The following is a 23,490-nucleotide window of genomic DNA, read 5'->3' as shown; positions in this document are numbered from 1 at the left end:
TTCTTTGTTCCCCATTGCCATTTCACCAGCCTCATTTTCCAGTGGTCCATTGTCCACTCTTGCCTCTCTCTTACCTTTTAGATATTATATTTAATCTTTCCTCCACCCCAAAAATGCTTTGTTAGTTGTTAGTTACTGATTTTTAAAGGCTCTCAATTCTCATGATTTCCACTAATCTTCCAGAAATTTTATGCTTTTTCTTTTGCTTTTTTGATGTCAAGAGCGTGTTGCTGGGAAAGCCCTTATGAAGGGCTTATGCCTGAATTGTCAATTCTCTTGCTCCTAGGATGCTGCCTGACCTGCTGGGCTTTCCCAGCAACACACTCTCGACTCTGATCTCCAGCATCTGCAGTCCTCAATTTCTCCTGTTTTTACGTTGTCCCGGACTTATCAGCCATGAAGACACCAGTAACATCCTCATCCTCCAATATCCTCTCAAGCTAGTTCGAGATGTTCCTTACAAAGGCCACACACCATGAGGGATTCTCAATCCTGCTTACATAGGATACTATCTGTATCCCTAACACTAACACTTTTCTTTTTGCTCCTGCCCACAGGCTTGAATGGCCTCCTATACCATGGTGCATTAGTCAGTTTTCCCATCCTCCCTATAGTCCTCTTTCTCAAGGACCAAATACTTCATAGCTGTTTAACAATGTCAAGAATGGAGGCTTCCCCAAATGCTAAATTCATGATCTCTCTGCCTGCTTCACTTGTAGTCACACCCTTCCTGTCACTGACCACTGGCTAAATTTGAGGGACTTAACCAACACAGTGTGATTGTCTCCTGAAACCCAGCATCCAAGTAACTGTCCCCCCTGCCTGATGTGTTGCAGTGATCGAAACTTAGACTCCATCTCATCAGTTCTGAACCAGAGTTTCTTGTGCAACCAACACTTGCTACAGATATGATGACTATGAACCATAGTGGGATCTATCAGTTCCCTTATCATGCAGATACAGAACAAGGAAGGTTGCATCTGACTTGGAGGATTGAGGAGGATCATGCAGATGATGAGGTGATATACACAGAATTTAGCAAGACTTTTGATGATGTTTCACATGATGTACTGGCCAAACATTTTTAAAAACCATGAAATCCAAGTGACCTTAGCAAGCTAGGTACAAAATTTGGCAGAAAACAAAAGCGTAATGACATTTTTTTTGTTTCTGAACAGAAGTCACACTGGATTCAAAATATTAAGTCTGTTTCTCCACTGATGCTTTCAGACCTGAGTTTCTCCAGCATTCTCTGCATTTGTTGTGGTCCTGTTCACCGAGCTGGGAATTTGTCTAGGTGACATCCTCAGTGTTTGGGAGCCTCCTGTGAAGCGCTTCTGTGATGTTTCCTCCAGCATTTATAGTGGTTTGTCTCTGCCACTTCCGGTTGTCAGTTCCAGCTGTCCGTTGCAGTGGTCGGTATATTGGGTCCAGGTCGATATGCTTATTGATTGAATCTGTGGATGAGTGCCATGCCTCTAGGAATTCCCTGGCTGTTCTCTGTTTGGCTTGTCCTATAATAGTAATGTTGTCCCAGTCGAATTCATGTTGCTTGTCATCTGCGTGTGTGGCTACTAAGGATAGCTGGTCATGTCATTTTGTGGCTAGTTGGTGTTCATGGATGTGGATCGTTAGCCATCTTCCTGTTTGTCCTATGTAGTGTTTTGTGCAGTCCTTGCATGGGATTTTGTACACTACATTGGTTTTGCTCATGCTGGGTATCGGGTCCTTCGTTCTGGTGAGTTGTTGTCTGAGAGTGGCTGTTGGTTTGTGTGCTGTTATGAGTCCTAGTGGTTGTAGTAGTCTGGCTGTCAGTTTGGAAATGCTCTTGATGTATGATAGTGTGGCTAGTCCTTTGGTTTGCGGCATGTCCTCAGAAATAGAGAACACACACTGGATTATCAACGCCACACTCACAGGAATCCGATTCACTAGAGAGGAAGAAAAGGACAACCAACTCCCATTCAGAGAATACCTAACGGAGAATTCACCACAAAGGTATACAGGAAAGCCACACACAGACCAAGTCCTGAACTACGAAAGCAACCACCCCAACATACACAAAAGAAGTTGCATCAAGACACTGTTCAAAAAGGGCCACAACACACTGCAGCACACCAGAACTACAAAAAGAAGAAGAACACCTCTACAATGTATTCGCCAAAAACGGATACCCGCGCAATTTCATCAACAGATGCCTAAGGGAAAGACAATGAATAAGGACATGCTGCAACCCAAAGGACTAGCCACACTATCATACATCAAGAGCATTTCTGAACTGACAGCCAGACTACTGCGACCACTAGGACTCATAACAGCACACAAACCAACAGCCACTCTCAGACAACAACTCACCAGAACGAAGGACCCGATACCCAGCATGAGCAAAACCAATGTAGTGTACAAAATCCCATGCAAGGACTGCACAAAACACTACATAGGACAAACAGGAAGACAGCAAACGAACTGCATCCATGAACGCCAACTAGCCACAAAATGACATGACCAGCTATCCTTAGTAGCCACACACACAGATGACAAGCAACATTAAATTCGACTGGGACAACACTACTATTATAGGACAAGCCAAACAGAGAACAGCCAGGGAATTCCTAGAGGCATGGCACTCATCCACAGATTCAATCAATAAGCACATCGACCTGGACCCAATATACCGACCACTGCAACGGACAGCTGGAACTGACAACCGGAAGTGGCAGAGACAAACCACTATAAATGCTGGAGGAAACATCACAGAAGCACTTCACAGGAGGGTCCCAAACACTGAGGATGTCACCTAGACAGGGGACGAAACATCTGCAACACAAATTCCCAGCTCGGCGAACAGAACCGCAACAACGAGCACCCGAGCTACAAATCTTCTCACAAACTTTGAATTCTCTGCATTTGTTTCAGATCTCCAGTACTTTCCCTTTATTCAAGAGTAAAAGTAACTGAGTGCTTTTACAACTGGAAAACTGTTTCCCATCAGCTTTTCATAGGGCTCAGTTTTAACTCCTCTGCTTGTTGTGGTTATATTAAAAATTTGGATATAACTATAGGATGCCTTGTCCAGAAATTTGAAGATGACAAAAATTGGCCATGTGTTCGATAGTGATGAGGGAAGTTGTAAACTGCATGAAGATATTCAGTGGAACCTGGGCATGAACAGCAGTAGCAGAGCTTTCGGATTTGTGTGGGAGATTAGGAAAAGCATTTTCATATAGGAATGTGGTAGGGACCTGGAACTCACTACATGAAATGGTTGTAGAGTGAGAAACTCTCAACTGATTATAAAAAAGGTACAAGTGAAGTCCCTTAATCTCCAAGAATATGGATCAAATGCTGAAAAATGGAATTAAGCCAGGACATTCACTTTTCAGTAGACACAGTGTAGGTTCTTAATGTGCAATCAATTTTTCAATATTTTCTGATTTACTGAAGAGGAGTGTGCAAGGTTACAGAGGGAAAGCAGGGGAATAACAGTACACGAATTTAGAAGGGCCCAGTCTGAGCATGGTCAAATGGCCTTCTGTGAATATTAATGACTAATTCCTCTCAAAAGACACATCTAAACAAATGGAAACAAAACAGATCATACCTGCATTAATAGATAGTTCTGCCAATTTCATGGGAAGTTCCGATGGACTGACTCCAGCAGGTGAGCCTAGGATGTCAGGCAAAGCATTTCTTCGGCCTGTCCGTCCTGACGTAGCAAAGTCCAGCACAGGTTCCACCTCAGTCATTGCAGCAAAATCTCGCTTTTACCACCTGAAAATATAGAGTATTGAACATTTCAACAACTTGGTCTTCAGTATCTTTAAACATTCCAAAATGCTTCATAAAAACAAAATTCAGACAACAGGGACAAAGATAATCATCAAAATAAGCTTCTAGGATACATGTGAAAATACAGACAGAATTAGTAAAATGGAGGGCTTTAAGAGAGCTTTGCTAAAAGCTGTGCCATTCTAGAGTGAACAGAGGGAAGTAGTATGGAAAGGAAACCAAAGATGCAGGAGCTAGAGATACAAACCAAAACAGGGGACTGAATCACAAATCACAGACTTAAAATGTTTAACAGCCACAGAATATAGAGGCACCATCTGTTAACAAGTGCAACCACTTCATATTGAATCCCCAATCTCAATATGAGCAGCAAAATTGTATTCAACATAAATCTGAATGTCATGGCAGTCTCTCTGCTTTTACCATCAACTCGGGATGTCGGAAAGGAATGTGAGAGCATGCAACGAGCAGTACCAGACACCCTTAAAATACACTGCCAACCAGAGAAAGCTACCACATGGATCTCAAGGCATTCTTAAAAAGTGAAAGCAGCATGTTATAGACAGAGTTAAGTGATCCCACAAATGGATCAATTCAAAGTTGTGCAGTCCTCCTCCATCCAACCATGAATGGTGGTGGACACTTACACAACTAACTGGAGGAGGCAGCTTCAAGAATACTTCCATTTTCAATTATGGCAGAGCATAACACATGCGCAAATAACAATATGCTGAATCACTTTCAACCATTTTCAGCCGGAAATACCAACTGAATAATCGACCCTGACCTCTCCTTGAAGTCATCAACATCACAGACTTCTTTCTGTCAATTCGATTCACTCCATATAATCCAGAAACAGCTGAAAGCTCTGAATACAGCAAAGCTTATGCACCCCAACATCACCCCAAATATCATACTGAAACTTGTTCTTGAGTACTTGGGGGAGGTGACACCACTCCATTCCCAACACAAGCAATATAGATCCCTGCGTAACTAGTGGATGTCCTTTCCATCAGGACACTAATTGTGGCCTTTAAAGTTGAAAGGGAACGGTACTGATATTATTGAAGATTAACCTTAATATGTTTGTAATGCAAACAGATTAGATTTTTTACTGGGTAATTTTAATCTCAAAGACAAGTTAGATCACCTCCACAGTTTCATTTATAACTTAAAAAGGCCACTAATGTAAATTATCTTCAATCCAGGTTTTGAAAACACTAGTCTGGCAATGATCAGCAGAGATTATGTAATTACTTTAGCTATTAATCATGGGTGGTTGTTAACCATTGAGATTACTAGGCTTATTAAAAATGCATCTGGTCATTATGACCAAAATCTACATGAATAGACATAATCAATCGCACTCTACAAATCTCAACTAGAATGTCTTTATTTTAAACTATTTTCTGTAGATTCTTCAGCACTCCAAATGTACCTATTAAAAAGCTCACACCATCTGATTTAGAGCTTGTACTTTTGGAGGCATAAACTCTCATTGTTCAGCCAAATTAACAATTATCAAATTTAAAAACATATGCAGGTTCTCCAAAAAAAAATGCAGGCCACTTTCTCATTTGAACATGATGATTTAAAGAAATAAAAAATTAAAAAAAGGTGCCTTTTAAACGAGTTTGCCCTCAACTGGGAAAATATCCCAGAACTGAATGTGAAGATTAGAAACATTCTCCCTGTGAGTGGTGTATTTTGAGTAACGTAGATTATTTTGTCATTTATCTCACCATGGGACATTGTTAGATTTGTCCCCATCACAAGTGACTCACTTGAATACAGTGAAAAGTTTTCAACTTGCCAATTACAGCACCATCTTAGACAGCAAGGTACCTAGGTACAGATTCTTTGGGGGGTGGAAATGTTAGAAAAATAAAGAAATAACTGTTCAGAACATCAGTCTTCCAACACAATTATACAAGTACTTCAGCATTATAGGACATGCCAGGGATGTGAAAAATGTTGTATAAATGCAAATTCTTAGTTTAATTTTTTTAAAAAAACATAATCAAACATCAGTAATAAATGAAGATGTAAGAGTGAAGTTGCTTTAATTTTTTTAAACTTTTATCAGCAAATCCAAGGCAATTATAATCTGTGTTAAGAAATAGATTTGTAATAATGGTTGTTTTAATATTCACTGAAATCTTCTGAAAATTAATAATTTTCAAATCATCCAGTTAGACGCACCCAAGTCATTCAGTAATTATTTTAAATCTTCATGGAACCTACCAGTTGCAGTGAATTAATATTTAAAAGGTAGTAAAGTTGGGTTTCCCAAACTGAAATGCTTAAAATACTTCTATATAGTAGAGTCAGAATTTTAACAATGTTGCAAATAATAACTGCTATATAATAGATAGATATCCTACAGCATAGAGACAAGCCCTTTGGCTCAAACTGGTTCATGCCGACCAAAGTACAGTAACATTTATTAATTGATGTAGATCCAATTTAACTCTGGGTGTTACAAATAAGGCAGTGCAGTCCATGTAATATAATTGCTGAATATCCAAGGATCAGCGAAGACATGAATTACTATTGGATGAAAATTCACTGGTAAGAAAGTGCTTTTAATTTCCAGGTCACCTGAAACCATCACTCATTTAAGAATTCAAAGTTTGAGAGAAGATCTGTAGTTTGGGTGCTCGTTGTTGTGGTTCTGTTTGCCGAGCTGGGAATTTGTGTTGCAGACATTTCGTCCCCTGTCTAGGTGACATCCTCAGTGCTTGGGAGCCTCCTGTGAAGCGCTTCTGTGATCTTTCCTCCGGCATTTGTAGTGGTTTGAATCTGCCACTTCCGGTTGTCAGTTCCAGCTGTTGGTTGCAGTGGTCGGTATATTGGGTCCAGATTGATGTGCTTATTGATTGAATCTGTGGATGAGTGCAATGCCTCTAGGAATTCCCTGGCTGTTCTCTGTTTGGCTTGTCCTATAATAGTAGTGTCGTCCCAGTCGAATTCATGTTGCTTGTCATCTGCGTGTGTGGCTACTAAGGATAGCTGCTCGTGTCATTTTGTGGCTAGTAGCGAAATAACATGACCAGCTATCCTTAGTAGTATCACAGAAGCACTTCACAGGAGGCTCCCAAACACTGAGATGTCACCTAGACCGGGGACGAAACGTCTGCAACACAAATTCACAGCTCGGCAAACAGAACCACATCATTTAAGAATTCTTTAACATTTAAAAATAGGACTTCAAATCTTAAGTGAGATTTAAAAGGGCGTAGTTTAGGAGGTTACAGGAGATTATTATAAATATATTTTTTCTGATCTTCATACTGTCATAACATAGACCATACTGTAACTGTTGCATAAGTAACTTGCTTTTGTGAATTAATGTGTGGATTGCATTTTGTTACCTTGCTGATCTCATGCACTTTGTCATATTTCAGAAAATTATAAGAACTGGCTGTGAATCCTCCACACTATTTTCACTCCTAAACCTGATGTTTTTCTATATTCTTTATATCTGTCCAGTGCAACAGCCAGTCTTATTTGCATCCAGCTGATTATGTTGCCGCCAATGAAACTGATCAAATGAATCATGCTGGAGGCAGCCCTCATTAGAGGTCAGTGAACAGCAGTATTTAAAATGTGCACAGAGGGAGAGTTTCAGCACAGGTCGTTCTGCTAGTGTGTTTCGTTAATACGAATTGGCTATAACGAGATTAACAAATGAAGATACATGTTTTAAAAGTTTATGCTTTAGAAACAATGTTGGCTATAATGCAATTGCATTGCTAACACAGAGTTTTATTGCACAATTTTTATATAGCACGAGATTGCACAAGAACACAACCTTCGTGTTATAAAAAAACTTGTACAAAGAAGGATGGGATTTTTCCATGTTTGAGAATATAGATCCAGAGCACAATGTCTCTTCATTAATAGCTGAAAATCCAAGTTTAGTGGCACTGAATTTATAACTAGCTGAAATACTGTAGAGTATTCCATCTTCAAGTATCACTGGAGGCATGCATTTTAATTTCAGGGCATCAACTCAGCATTTCCAAGGGTAGGCCTCTACTAATTTTAACTGCTGGTCCTCTAATGTCCCACAAGCCAGGTGCTTATGAAACATTAAAGGGTTAATTTGCTCTGCTGACCAGCAGGAAATTGGATGACCTGAGGCTAGGTTGGGATGCCTCTATCTTACAGATAGAATGTAAGGAATTTACATTTCCATCTCTTGCCATTCAGAGCTATTTGCATGGCCATTTCCTGGTTACAGTAAAATAATTACATTATTATCCCCCATTCAGGGATCAATAAGAACACTGCAATTAAAATTGACTGTTCCCGGTGGTTAAGAAACGATTCACAACAGATTTGGCCACTAAGGGATGATTTACATTGCATGGTTTCTGGAGACGATCAGGCCACACTGCATTGTGTCTTGAGTGGCATGTGACTGGGAGCAGTGGCTGCGGGTTGTCTTGTGGGCATAACTGACCGTGATGTAAAGGTTTTGTATAATCATAGAATCCCTATAGTGTGAGGAAGGACTGTTTCCTTGGTTCAGACAGATCCCTTAACATGGCTTTGCAAGCATTGCGGAGTGTTATGGGTTCCTCCATAGCTTGTATTTGCTCATTTACAGAAGTTGGCATATTGCAGTCGCATTAAGTGTGTAGGAATCTCAAGAGAAAGAACCTAACACTTGAATTTAAGAAAAGTAAAGCCACACTTTTCAGCAGCCACTCACTGGTGCCACAAGACGGAGTCTAGGCTTTCTTTGTGGGGGCCATAGGAACACATGTTTGCATTTCTGTTATCCACAGTGATCCTTCTGCTGTACTCAGACTATTATATAATGTTTCTCCAGGTTACCTAAGAATGTAGCAAATGTTTTACTCTAATTTTAATCAATAATTGCTGTTATTTTTCTTGTAAATTTTCTCTTTTAATGCTTTCCTTTCTTAAAGCAATGATTCATGTAGGGTCGTGATTCACAAGTTGTAACTTATGTCAAATATCACCACCAAAAGCCATTATACAATGTTAACTTAGAAAATGCAGTTAAATTTCCTTAATTCATGTTCTGGGAGCAATTTAACCAGATGACATTCACAGTCCAATCCAGTGCAATCCTATCCTTGGTACACTTTTTAAAAATCTGTTCATGGAACATGGGTGCTACTGGCTAGGTCAGTCTTTATTGTCCATCCCTAATTGCTTGAGAAGCAAATCTTTGAATGATGTTCAGAAGTAGGGACCTCAAATGATTTCCTGCCTTTTCAGTTTTATATTTAATGAGCAAGAAATACCTCCCAGAGCTTGTAATTAAATGCTAACATTTGTACAAAGTCATTTTCAGCTGCAAGTATGTGGAGCTTCAACATCTCAAATTTGTTGCTTTCCCTATGCTTCAGCATGGGCATCCCACAGTTGCTAGTTTTTTTTAAAAAAGCATCAGAACCATATTCAGTTCAGTTTTCACCTTTGTGATGCTGGAGAAGCACAGCAGGTCGGGCAGCATCCAAGGAGCAGGAGAGTCGATGTTTTGAGTATAAGCTCTTCATTCCTGATGAAGAGTTTGTGCTCAAAATGTCGACTCTCTTGTTGCTCTGATGCTGCCTGACCAGCTGTGCTTTTCCAGCACCACACCCTTAGACTCTGGTCTCCTGCATCTGCAGTCCTCACTTTCTCCCAGTTTTCATCTTGGTCATTCATCAGTTGCAGCTGGGCACACAAACAGAATATCCACCAAATGTTATTTAATTCAAACCTTGAGGCTTTTTGATCAGACTCAGTTACATTTTGACACCAAATTGTTTGTGGCTCCAGTTTGGGCAGGCATAATGCCCTTTTATGAGAATGGAAAATTTGAGATAAGTGACATGACATTTGATTTTTCCATTATTTTTGCTCATGTTTCAACAGCCCATTGGAGAGATGGGAGGAAGATTTTGCAACATCAGACATTACAGTTCTTGGGATCCACAAAAAAAGTGTGTATTGTTGTAAATCAGAATTATTAACAATGCTGTTCTTATTAGATATGAATATGGACAAGAGATTGAGGAGAATGGAATTGGAGAAAATCTCATTTTTCCATTTATTGTCATTTTCATATAAAATAGATATTAATTGGCGAGCAATCACAGAAACAAACTCAGTTCAATTCTTGTCAGTGTGCACTGAAACTCCTTGATCTAATAATATCAGAGTTATAGTCAAATGGAGACACGATTTCACCAACATTTCTGCAAAACAAGGTTCAGCTATATACAATTACGCAAAATGTATGCCAATTATGACTCGATGATGTCATGGGAATACCTAATCATTAGGTTATGTTCCTATTCAAAACCCTATTATGCTGCCATAACATATACTTTGACAGAAGCTTGCGTTTGCTACCAATTACAAATTGGTCATAAGAAACTGATTATATTTAATTAACATTCACTGCCACACACAGATACCAAGATGAGAAACTAAAACCTGGTAGATGATTATTTGGCTCCAAACATTGGATACAATCAGCAACTAGGGACCAAAGCATGGTTCACTTTCGGCCTTTTGAAAATAGATGTAAATTGCACACTTCAGGTAACAATCTCACCATATTTTGACAGCTTTCACAGCTACCCAGCAGAATGAGAAAAAAAAAGTGCACTATTCCAGAGATAAACATCTCCTGCAAAATTTTTTGAATATCAAAATATTCAGTTTTTAAAAATCTGAATTCATTTTTGTTTGCCACTGTTTCTTGCCCTGGCTAGAATGCAAACATTTTAGATTCTCCAACATAGATTATGTTTTCATCTGAATCTATGAAAACCATTGTCTCTTTCTGCATATGCATGACCAACAAATATATTGATGCAGATACTTGTTTGTGAAAGGGCTTCAAGACCCTGGAACAAGTTTGATTATGTCACAGAACTACAAATCATTGAAACTAAATAGCACAGAATTATAAGAGTCTGGAAAGAACACTGAATTTCTCTCTTAAAAAGGTATGTCTTAAAGATAGAGAGCACAAGGACATAAACACATACAGAACATAGCTACATTAGGTAAGGACTAAACTATGAGTTAGTTCCTGGTATAACTAGGTTTAAAAAGTATAGCAGTATTTATTAACATATAATAAATATCATGTTACTTTGAAGTTAAAGCCTAAAGATTGTCCATGATTTTGTCATCTCCTCAACCAGTTTGTCTTAAACACTAACTCAAAGTAGCATGAAATCACAACACAAAAGAACTGGAGGGGTAATTTTATATACTTTTCCCAATGATGAGTAGTATTATCTATGATCAATATATATCGAAATCCAGACACAAAGGACTGAATTTCTGAACATCAAAACCAGAGTGGCATGGTGGCTCAATGGTGAGCACTGCTGCCTCACAGTGCTAGGGACCCAGGTTTGATTCCAACCTCAGGTGACTGTCTGTGTGGAGTTTACGCATTCTCCCCATGTCTGCGTGGATTTCCTCTGGGTGCTCTGGTTTCCTTCTACAATGCAAAGATGTGTAGGTCAGGTGAATTGGGCATGCTAAATCGTTCATAGTGTTAGGTGCATTAGTCAGAGGCAAATATAGGACAGGGGAATGGGTCTGGGTGGGTTGCTGTTCAGAAAGCAGGTGTGGACTCATTGGGCTGAAGAGCCTGTTTCCCTACTGCAGGGAATCTAATCTAATCTAAAATGAATAGGTAGCAAACTGTGAATAGCAAACCAAATTTTCAAAGTAGACAAGGATATCGCCAAAAGATTTATACAATGACTTTTAGACCTCCTTATCAAACAAAAACTGAGGCCACATCACAATGAACATAATAACATGTAATGCTGTGCTCTACTGTCACTATATTGCTGTGGGTCTATCAAGACTGATGACTTGTCAGATAGAAGTTGCTTATAATATACAAATCAGGATCCTATGAAGTTACATTTTAATTTAGTTTTGGCAGATGGAGGCCATTTCTTCATAACAAAAACTACCTGGGTTTGAACCACACTGGGTCCGCACCCAAGAACAAATCCAACATCCCAGCCAAACCTTTTCAGTCGTAGACGGTACCCAGAGTGTTCTGATAGCCTGTAACCTGTAGTCTACAAATTGGATTCAGGCTTTTGCTTTCCACTTGGCAATTCTGTGATGCCGACTGCTTCAGGTGAGAATTAAACCCATGAGTTAAAATAGCTAGAGCTTAAATTCTGGAACAGAAAGCAAGCCTCACACTCACCTCAATCACACCCTATCCCATGTTAAAAGCAGTACTATGCTTTTGTTTTCCCTGCCCCTATTATTTCTTTTACTGTCAAATATAATTTTTGTCCTGAGCAATAAACGTGGAGGGTAATGAAACATTTAATTGCTGGAGCTGCATTTTTTTGGAAGATGTAGACTCAATAATGTACTTTTGTATGTAAAAAGCTTATATTAACAAGCATGTTAAATGCAGCACTCCCTCAAGTTTCTATAACAAGAGCCAGTAGATCACAATAAATATTTTTTAAAAACTTCAAACTGCATATATATAGGGAAAGTAAATGGCAGGAATATCAGCATATACAAACACAAATATAGCAGCATATTTTCAGTGTAGAACTTTACATGCTCTTCTAAAAGAAAGCTACTGTTTCAATTTAAAAGATGCTGATAGATTTGCTATATTAAAATGAAGGTGATGTTAGGTGACAGCCAGTTTGAGTTTCAAAAACCCCCATTGCAAAAGATGGTCAGTGATTCATTATATTTATTATAGTTTGCTGTAAAAAGGTAGCTATCATGTTGTGAGAATAACAGTATTGTATAATGTGACAAAGTGCTGGATCAGAATTGAACTTTAGATTCTAAGGAATGACAATACTAAATTAACATGAGCCACAGTATTCATAAGACAACCCTATTATCCCAGTTCATTATTCTGCTCCTGAAAAGAGAGTGCACAAAACCTACTCTCCTCAGTTTTGTACAATGGCATATTGTTTCCTACAATCTGACAAAGAATTCAGATTTGTGTCCAATTTGATAGGCATTTAATCCATGTTGGGCATACAATTCATTACATTTTCTGTTACATAGAAGGAGGCAAGGTAATCAGAATGTCAGTTTAAACTTTAGAGTTATTATGTGCTTGTACAGAAGCAAAACACTACAGATTCTGAAAAGTCAAAATAAAAGCAGAAAATACTGCAATTACTCAGCACCCTGGCAACCTGCAGATTGTGGATCCTGCTGGGAAGTCAAGAAAACTAGTCAAAAAAAAGTCTTCAGTTGATGGTTGAATTACAATTAACAAAAACACAACTCTTTGACCTTTTAAAAAAGTGAAACACTGTTGAATCCTTGTCAGTGTGCTATGCGTCTCAAAGGAAAGCTCTCTAAATTCCAATTCAAGGTCCACCCTTTCTTTTGTTGCATTACTAACCTTTCTACAATTTTAAAGTAATCAGGTGGCGAAACATATAAAATAAATATTAGCAGCCCCGAGGGGCATAGCAACATATTAAGACAGTTGTAATTATTTAAATTAAAATAATAAAAATAATAAATTTTAAAAATAAAACATTAATAAAAACTAAAATAATAAATTACAATCTGGGGCAAGAAAGACTTGATCCAGGACCTTCTGGCCCAAAAGCCTTGCTTGCCTAATGGGAGGCTTGTATTCATCATACTGCTGCATTGGCCAGGCATCAAGACAGCATTGTAACAGATGATTTCAAATCAACCTATTACTTAACTTTGGAGCAGGTGGGACTTGTACCCAGACCTCCTAGCTCAGAGGTAGGGACACTACCATGTACCACAAAATCCTAAGGGCATTGTAATATGGTATGTCTAAGGCCTATCTAATTAGCTGCGTAGAGGATAAACTAAGATTGAGTTTAATCGGAAGAGGCACATATTTAAGATGATGATGTAGTTCATTGCACAATAGCAGGAAGTACTGGTTACATTGACTAGTCAGATACAATTATCATGACCACCATAGAGAGTCAGAGATGTACAGCACAGAAACAGACTCTTCAGTCTAACTCGTCCATGGCAACCCGATATCCCAACCCAATCTAGTCCCACCTACCAGCACCCAGCCCATATCCCTCCAAAACCTTCCTATTCATATACCCATCCAGATGCCTTTTAAAAGTTACAATTGTACCAGCTTCCACCACTTCCTCTGGCAGCTCATTCCATACGTGCACAACACTGAAAAAGTTGCCTCTTAGATTTTTTTTAATATCTTTCCCCTCTCACCCTAAACTTATGCCCTCTAGTTCTGGACTCCCCGACCCCAGAGAAAAGATTTTGTCTATTTATCCTATCCATGTCCGTCATGATTTTGTAAATCACTCAAGGGAAAACAGCTATAGCCTATTCAACATCTTCCTATAGCTCAAATCCTCCAACCCTGGCAGCATCCTTATCAATCTTTTCTGAACCCTTTCAAGTTTCACATCTTTCCGATAGGAAGGAGATCAGAATTGCATACAATATTTCAACATTGGCCTAACGAATGTCCTGTACTGCTGCAACATGACCTCCCAACCCCTGTACTCAGTACTCTGACCAATAAAGGAAAGCATACCAAACGCCTTCTTCACTATCCTATCTACCTGTGATTCCACTTTCAAGGAGCTATGGACCTACACTCCAAGGTCTCTTGCTTCAGTAACACTCCCTAGGACCTTATCATTAAGTGTACAGGTTCTGCTAAGATATGCTTTCCCAAAATGCAGCACCTCACATTTGTCTAAATTAAACTCCATCTGCTACTCCTCAGCCCATCTTTTCAAGATCCTGTTGTAATCGGAGGGTAACCTTATTTGCTGTCCACTACACCCCCAATTTTGGTGTCATCTGCAAACTTACGAACTGTACCTCTTATGCTCGCATCCAAATCATTTATATAAATAATGAAAACTAGTGGACCTCGCACCGATCCTTGTGGCACTCCACTGGGCACAGGCCTCCAGTCTGAAAAACAACCCACCACCACCACCCTCTGTATTCTACCAGTTCTGTATCCAAATGGCTCGTTCTCCTTGTATTCCATGCGATCTAACCTTGCTAACCAGTCTCCCATGGGGAATCTTGTTGAATGCCTTACTGAAGTCCATATAGATAATGTCCACCGTTCTGCCCTCATCAATCCCCATTGTTACTTCTTCAAAAAACTCAATCAAGTTTGTGAGACATGATTTCCACGCACAAAGCCACCTTGACTATCCCTAATCAGTCCTTGCCTTTCCAAATACATGTATATCCTGTCCCTCATAATTCCTTCCAGCAACTTGCCCCCCGACAGACTCACTGGTCCTTACCACCTTTCTTAAACAGCGGCACCACATTAGCCAACCTCCAGTCTTCCGGCACTTTACCTGTGAGTATCGATGATACAAATATCTCAATAAGAGGCTCAGCGATCACTTCCCTAGCTTCCCACAGAGTTCAAAGGTACACCTGATCAGGTCCTAGGGATTTATCCATTTCTATGCATTTCCAGACATCCAGCACTTTCTCCTCTGTAATATGGACATTCTTCAAGATGTCACCCTTTATTTCCCTACATTTTATATCTTCCATGTCCTTTTCCACAGTAAATATTGGTGCAAAATATTCATTTATTATCTCCCCCATCTCCACACAAAGGCCACCTTGCTGATCTTTGAGGGGCCCTATTATCTCCCTAGTTACCCTTTTGTCCTTAATATATTTGTAAAAGCCCTTTGGATTTTCCTTAATTATTTGCCAAAGCTATCTCATGTCTCCTTTTTGCCCTCCCGACTTCCTTCTTTAGTATACTCCTACTTCCTTTATCCTCTTCTAAGAATTCACTCAATCTATCCTGTCTATACCTGACACGCTTCCTTCTTTTTCTTAACCAAAACCTCACACAATGTTTTTTTTTGCTCCATCACCACCTCATGCTAGATTCCTCCCACCAAAAAGATTGAGACATAATAAGGTTGATTGAAACCCGATCCAGTATAAATAGGTCAACTGTTTCAGACCATTTCTTAATGCAACAAACCCCACTACTGCTGCCTCCTCTTCATGTGGGGGTGGAGGGTGTGGTGCTAGGCCAGGGACACGGAAATAGCTCTCTAACATGGGGAACCATTTGTATTGAACAGAGGACACTATGCATTGGTAGGTCAACTAGGTAATTAGATATACCAATCTGCATCAACCAACCCCACCGACCCATGGCTGAACACTTAAATGCCCCTTCTCACTCCACCAAGGACATGCAGGTCCTCTGCCTCCTCCTTTGCTATACCCTAACCACCTGACACCTGGAGGAAAAACGCCTAGTCGTCTGCGCAACCACATGGGATTAATGTGGATTTCACTAGTTTCCTCATTTCCCTCCTCCTCCCCCCCCACCTTATCCCAGTCCCAAGCCTCCAACTGCCACCGCCCCCTTGACCTGTCCATCGTCTTTCCCATCTATCCGCTCCACCCTCCTCTCTGACCTATCATCTTCTCCCCCACCCTTGATCTACCTATTGCATTCTCAGCTACCTTCCCCCTAGTCCCACCCCTGCCATTACACAGAAGTGTATAACCTAAGTTTTCAAACCTAATCTTCATGTCATCTAAATAAGCACCCCCCCCCCCCCCCCCCCCACCCACCACCACCTTTTGATGCTTTGATATTTCTCTTACTTTTTGCAACCATCACCTTTTGGAGGCCAGTATCATGCTTTTTATGTTTCTTATTTGGCAGCAACCAATTCAGACTATAATGAACAGCTCTGGAAGCAAGTCAACTAATCTGATTCTTGATTTTAAAAATGTACATATGGGGCAGATGCAGACAGAATCTATCAACAAACACAAACACATCGACCTGGACCCAATATACTGACAACCGGAAGCGGCAGATTCAAACCACTACAAATGCCGAAGGAAAGATCACAGAAGCACTTCACAGAAGGCTCCCAAGCACGGAGGAGGTCACCTAGACAGGGGATGAAACGTCTGCAACACAAATTCCCAGCTCGGCGAACAGAATCACAACAAAAGTTAAGTTATTGGCAATATGTTGACAAGGATATTATAAAGGGTCTAAGGAGACCTTTTTGGGGGAAGAGGGGAGGTGGGGTTTGCAATTTGTGGAGGGAGAGCTTGGAAATGATATAATTGCTGGCACTGATGTAAAAGCTATTGGATAGAACATGAACCAATTGATGACAATAGAACAAAATTTGGGACATTGACGAGGACCATTTTACTGCTGAGTGTGTGATGGAAACCTGGCTGCAGAAATTTGTACAGATTTAGAAGACCGCTTCAAAATTCAAAATAGGCTAGATACAAAAGAAATCTTAGGTTTTTGAGGGAAGGTAGTAACAATGTTTAAAAGTCCCTATAATGATGAAACCATTCATCAATGAAGGCTATGCAATTTGTTCTACTTTTTTTTAAAAAAAGATTCATTGAAGGGCTGTAGACTTTGCAGCATAGACACTGTGGTCATCACTGTCACAGCTCTGAAGAACTGTCCAGTTTAATTCCACATCCCAGTCTGTTTATCCTCTTGAAGAGTATGTCTAATTGTCTTTAAAAATGCATACCTAAGTCAGATTCCACGTAATAAATGTTACACAAATCATACATTGCTGGACTTATTCTAGACCTAAATCTCTTATTAGATTACAATCACAAAGTAAGATACTGTTTCCTGATAATACAATCACAATTGTATTTCTGGTAAAATTCCCATATGGTGCAAATAAAGTCTTCTACTTTACTCAATCAAGGAAAAATGATCCAAAGGCATAGGATGAGTCATAGAGTGAGCAAGATAAATTTGCTGATAAAATTCCTGATGAAGGACTTTTGTCTGAAACATCGATTTTCCTGCTCCTCGGATGCTACCTGACCTGCTGTGCTTTTCCAGCATCACACTCTAAGACTCGGATCTCTAGCATCTGCAAGTACTCACTTTTGCCTAAAATAAATTTGCTGTCTGAACTAAATGGTCTTGCCATTTAGCTTGAATGTGCTTTAACTTTGTCGATCTTATTACAGGTATTATCACTAATAGTCTTATTATAGTTTCAATCAAGTTTTAAAACTGACCTTTTTTGTAGTTATAAATGTTTCTGCAAGTTTCCTGTTCATTGGAATCTAACTTTGTCCCCACTAACATGTCATTTGAACAAAACAGAAATATTACAATAAAATTGTACTATAAATGGGCCTTCAATTATGTTCATTTCTGTTTTTTTCCCTTCTATTATTTTACTAAGAATAGCATTTCAGTACAGTATTAACTGTTCCAAGTATCCCTGAATGGTATGAATTATGATTGACTGTAGCCTGGGATTTTAGGATTACATTAATGCATGTTTTAAAAGTCTGAATGAATTTTAAGTAGGTATTAGTCAGGTTTCTGGTTCTCTGTCCATTGGAGTTCTAGTCTTTGTAGTGGTGCTGGTACCATTATGAACCAGAAAACATTCTGGTCGGCAATGAAATAGCAATTAAGAAATTTTTTTCTTCAAATAGTCAGATGGTTCCTCCACCACCCAGTACCTGAATTACCTATGTGGGACTGCATTGTTTCACCAATGTTCTTTTCCATTGATCATTTTTTTTTACATCTCAAATGCACCATTCAAGAAAAAGTCAAATGCAACTTCGAGAGCGAGAGCGATGGAATAGAATTGCTGGGCTAATTCTAATAAAAATGAAGATGAGTTTGCAGTCTACATGAGCCAATGAAAAACAAGAATGTGATATTGCAAACATTATTTTCGATCCTGCAGCATTCATGAGTTATTAAAAGGTTCAATTGACTGTTTAAAACATATGCATTTTTATTGTATCAAGATTCGTATGATTCAAACCTTAACAACAAATCAATGACATAATGTATGAGTGTAGAAGATTGAGGGTAGATTGAATAGAAACTTACAAGGTAATGCATGGCTTAGAAAGGATGGATGCTGGGAGGTTGTTTCCACTAGGCAGTGAGACTAGGACCCGTGGGCACAGCCTGAAGGTTAGAGGAGGTCAATTTAGAATGGAAACGAGGAGAGACATTTCTTTATCCAGAGTGTGGTGGGCCTGTGGAATTCATTTACACGGAGTGCAGTGGAGGCTGGGTTGTTGGGTGTCTTCAAGGCAGAGATTGATAAATTCTTGATTTCGCAAGGAATTAAGGGCTACGGGCAGAGTGGAATTGAAACGCCCATCAGCCATGATTAAATGGCAGAGTGGCTTGATGAGCCGAATGGCCTTGCTTCCACTCCTATGTCTTATGGTCTATACAATAAATACTGTACATTGTGATACCTATTACATGAGAATATATGATAAAAAGATGGTGTTCTACATTGAAAAGCTCAATTCTAGTTATAATGTTTGCTTAGTTAAGCAAGTGAGGAATTATATTCTGTTGGATTGTGTGCAGTTGTAAAACACATTTTGTAAGTAAGAATAGATATGTGGCCCAGTGAAAAAGGCGACCATGGATTTGTATCCCACACCAATGTAAACTTAGGATAACAAATGTAAAAATGCATAGAAGTAAAACAGTTTAAAACATTGCTGTCTTTCAGTAAAAGTATTTAGATTTGTAACCTAAAGAATGTAACAGGGCTATGTCATATTAGTTTTGTATGGTTATTTTTCACTATGAATTTTGCAATTTGCTTTGGTATCTAAATTTTTTTTTAGTATAGTAATATGGTAGGATCCTTGGAGGCCAAAAGGATCCAGTATCATCTTTTGAATTAACTTAGTAAAATTGCTTAAACAAAGTTATTGTAGGGTCACACATGACTCTTTTAATTAAAGGATATAGATACATTTTGGTATTTTACAGAGTACTCAGATGTACCAACTGGAACATTTAGGATATTATTTACTGGAGGGTGAAGCAACAAATTCAAAGCAGATATATCAATTATTCTACTGGTGCCATATTACCCTGGCAGAGACCTATGAAGTTGGTAAGCTAAGAGGGTCTAGCTTTCATCAAAAGCCATTAAAAAGGAGATATTAACAAGTGATATCAGTAAAATGAACTTATAAGATTGAGAGAGAAATTGATATTGGTTTAGTTATAACCGCACAAAGTACATTAATTGATTCATAAATTATAGCACTATTCTGTTTTATTCAATAAAAAAAATACAGATTTTAGCTGAGCTTCATTTGGGAAAGAAATGCACTATTTTGTTGTACAGTAAAACCTCGATTATCCAAACAAGACAGACAAGGAGATATTTGCTTGGATAATTGATCTTTCGGATAACTGGAAACAAGTGGTAATTTATGAGTGCCAGTTATCTGAAAATTTCTTGGTTATCCGGCAATGCACATCATAAAGCCGTTTAACTGATAACTGACTGCAGAGTTGCCTATTACAGGTTTTTACAGGACCCTGAGATCTTGTTTGGATAATGCGAAATTTGGATAACCGATGTTCAGATAATCTAGGTGCTACTGTGAACAGATTGAAAGTAACATACTTATGTTTTAAAACATTAGGGAAAATACGGAGACTCCCCTGCCCCCATTTAGCTTGTTCTCAATCATAAAATGAAAACAAGCAAACCTCAAGGTCAAACTGGCGAGTCCTCCCAGTTCTTTAAATTGTTATCAACAACAGAGAAGGAAGAAAGGGAGTTCCTGCACGGAGAAAATATTGATAAACAGCTGGATGGTACACTGGAATAAAACAAGTAACTGTGGATGTTGGAGATCTGAAACAACAAGAATGGAAATTGCTGGAGAAGCGGAGCCTGTTCTGTGCTAAGCATCTGTGGAGAGAAAGCAGAATTAACAATAACAACACTTTAGACAGCTGGTCTCATGCATCCCGAGATGTATTCTCAGTGCTATGCACCACCATATGCACACTCACAACTTCTCTATTAGCACTGCCTCCTGCTGTTTCAGCCCTGTCCTGTCCTCAAGTTTCACTTCATTCTCTGGGCTTGTTCAATATTGTAACTTGAAACCTTTTCTCTTCCTTTCACATACAGAGGAACCTTGATTATCCAGCATGCAATTATCAGATTATCCAGCAAGATCACAAGGTTGGCTAAACTATGTTGTCCGGCATTCTATTAACTGAACGAAATACTCCCTGCCCATGTTCTTCAGATAATTGAGGTTCCTCTGGGAACACAAGTTGCAATAACCCAGATACCCACCGGTCTCAGAAACTTGCCTTTCCTCCCCTTCCTCTCCATCCCTTCTCCTAACTGCACCTCTTGTTGGATGCTTATTATCCCTCTGACCTTCTGCTCTCTGATATTGAACATTGTGTACTCAGTAAAAGGTCTTATCTTTATCCCTCTGCACCCCACCTCAACGAACTTTGGGCACAACAGTTCTAAAGAAAGGTCACAACCAAAATGTTGACACTACTTTCTCTCCACAGATGTTGGCCAGACCTGCTGAGTACTCCAGATCACATATCATTTAAACCAGTTAGCAATGAGCCTCATCTCAGCTAGATCTATCAACATGTAATGACGTTAATTGATCATCCTGTGGGTGGTGATATGGAAAGGGTTGTGTGCACAGAAAGAAGAGAAGGAAACAGCAGCCCAGCCACTGAGGGACGCTAATCCATTGTCTAACAGCAGAGTTCACTGTCGAGTTAAGTATAATATGTTTTGATAACTTAACTCATAGATGAACCTTATACCCAGAATGGTCTCCTATTTAACAGCACTTCACCACCATCCCAGCCTAATCTGATGATCAAGTTGAATTGAATTTCAGAATCCAATAAGATGATGATCAGGTTGAAAGAAACCAAATACAAATTTGGCTAAAATGTGTGTGGCCATCTGAGATCATGTGCTCTTCATGTGATAGAATGCCAATAAATGTTCGAGATATCTCCGATCTTACACAAGTAATAATGATTAGCAAGGGTTAATAAATCAGTGATTCCAAGTATTTTGGTGTACCCGAAGATGACTGAAGGCAGAAGGACGACTTTAGTCAAAATAAGAGACATGTACCAGGTCAGCCAGAAATGCAGGCTGGTTTCATTAAGTGAATTGAATGAAAATCACCTCTTTTTATCAGAGCAACATTTTGTGTCCTACTTATGATAAACATCAAATTCTGAATCTTGTGAAGACAGACTTGCACCTAGTAAATGTTTAGTTTGGTTCTCTCAATTATTTTTAAAAACCAAGTTAATAAAGTGAACACCGAGATCTTGCATAAAAGTGATATGAGCAAGGGACCGATGGATAGAAGTAATCTATACTAGTCAAAAATATAAAGAAAGAGAGTAATACCATTTAAAATTCTGCAAATAAAAACTTTGCAGAAACCAATTAGTCAAGTAGCAGTCACTCATAGAGATAAAGGGGAACCCATTACAGGCCACAGACTACCAACAGACAAAGGTAAGCTCTCTCTCCAAACTGCAGAATAGAACTCAAAACCATCTGTCTCAAGGCATCATAAATCAATACCCAATCAAAGGAAATGATGAAATTTCTGCTTTTAGCATCTCAGCTTTTTTTAATAAATGTCAGCACAGTTTAAGATTCCCATTAATGTACTAAAAGATCATTTGTATTATAATGTGGATATCAGATTTGAATGGCTTTGAAATTAAAGGTTCAAGTGTCAGTACTGAGATGCATTCTACGTACAATTTATAAAACAAGGCTGTTTTGGTTTGCACATTTCAGATTGGCACTCAATCTTACCATAAGGCTAACTAATTGGCATTGCAGTACCAGGCGTCAAAATGATATTCATCAGAAACAACATATTGCTCAACTACGAAATGGCAGCTGTATCAAGACACTGGAGTCACAGTCTTACACAATTTACTTTGATTAGGATCAGCAGTAGATCAAACACAAGCTAACAAATAAAAAGGTTATAGGAATGGGATAGCACTTGATTAGTCAGTCTCACTGTGATGTTGCAATAAGCACAGCAAGAACCAAAGTCAAATCTAAGTTAATGGACAATGCAAAGAAAGAAAAATCTATGAGAACACCAACATTCCTCACCGTTGTGGTTCAGTTATCGGACCCTCCTGCTACCTCAGTGCAAGCAAATATGGTCTTGTGTGTGTAAGAGAGAACTTTAGTTTGTTGGGATAGAGTCAAATGCAAATGTTTGTTTGTTTACTTGATATGCTAGTGTACAGAGCCAAATTACATTTATGACAATATATATACACAAAAATTACTTTTATGAATAAGGTATATTTTTGCAATAAAAATATCCTCATCGTGGTGGCATGTGACACTGAACATACTTCGATGTGAATTCACTTTTTTTTTGCATTAGGTAGCATATGGTCAAATGGATTTAGTCAGAGAGTGCATGGCCTGTAACACAACAGAGATCCCTGAAAACAAAATTGCTAGGGATAAAATGAAGTGTGCTGCCATTCAAAATTGCTGAATTTCTTTAACTCTCAAAAAGGTTCCTTTATCCTTAGGTTTTCAATCAAGAAAACTGCAATATAGTAACAATGCAACAAATTAGTCAAAATAAAATTGAAGTGCAGCTAAATAAGATTGCATTGCCATGATACTTTTGCTTCTCTAAAGTCCACTTAGAACATAAAACATGACAGTGCAGAACAGGCCCTTTGGCTCTCGATGTTGCGCCAACCTGTGGAGCCAATCTGAAGCCCATCTATCCTACACTATTCTAATTTCATCCATATATGACAATTTAAATGCCCTTAAGGTTGGCGAGTCTACT

General features: G+C 38.9%; 1 protein-coding gene and 1 long non-coding RNA gene across 5 annotated transcripts in view; one reads left to right on the top strand and one right to left on the bottom strand.

Moving 5' to 3' along the window:
- The window catches only part of LOC140453544 (uncharacterized), an 80,647-nt gene extending 62,676 nt beyond the window's left edge, over positions 1–17,971 (top strand). Inside the window, exons 2-3 of the long non-coding RNA XR_011952426.1 lie at positions 9,688–9,755; positions 16,502–17,971. This is a non-coding gene — a long non-coding RNA (uncharacterized lncRNA). The remainder of the gene's footprint in view (positions 1–9,687; positions 9,756–16,501) is intronic.
- Positions 1–23,490, bottom strand: part of LOC140453542 (cAMP-dependent protein kinase inhibitor alpha-like) — a 111,599-nt gene that overhangs the window by 9,685 nt on the left and 78,424 nt on the right. For all 4 annotated transcript variants that reach the window (XM_072548318.1, XM_072548316.1, XM_072548315.1 and 1 more), the window contains one exon: positions 3,602–3,771. In XM_072548318.1, coding sequence (XP_072404419.1) covers positions 3,602–3,746 — 145 coding nt within the window. In that variant the 5' untranslated portion in view covers positions 3,747–3,771. The remainder of the gene's footprint in view (positions 1–3,601; positions 3,772–23,490) is intronic.

This window comes from Chiloscyllium punctatum, chromosome 27 (assembly GCF_047496795.1).
Source record: "Chiloscyllium punctatum isolate Juve2018m chromosome 27, sChiPun1.3, whole genome shotgun sequence".
In the NCBI taxonomy this organism is placed as follows: Eukaryota; Metazoa; Chordata; class Chondrichthyes; order Orectolobiformes; family Hemiscylliidae; genus Chiloscyllium; species Chiloscyllium punctatum.
Note: the sequence above shows the minus strand (reverse complement) of the source record. Positions and strands in the feature narration are given on the sequence as shown.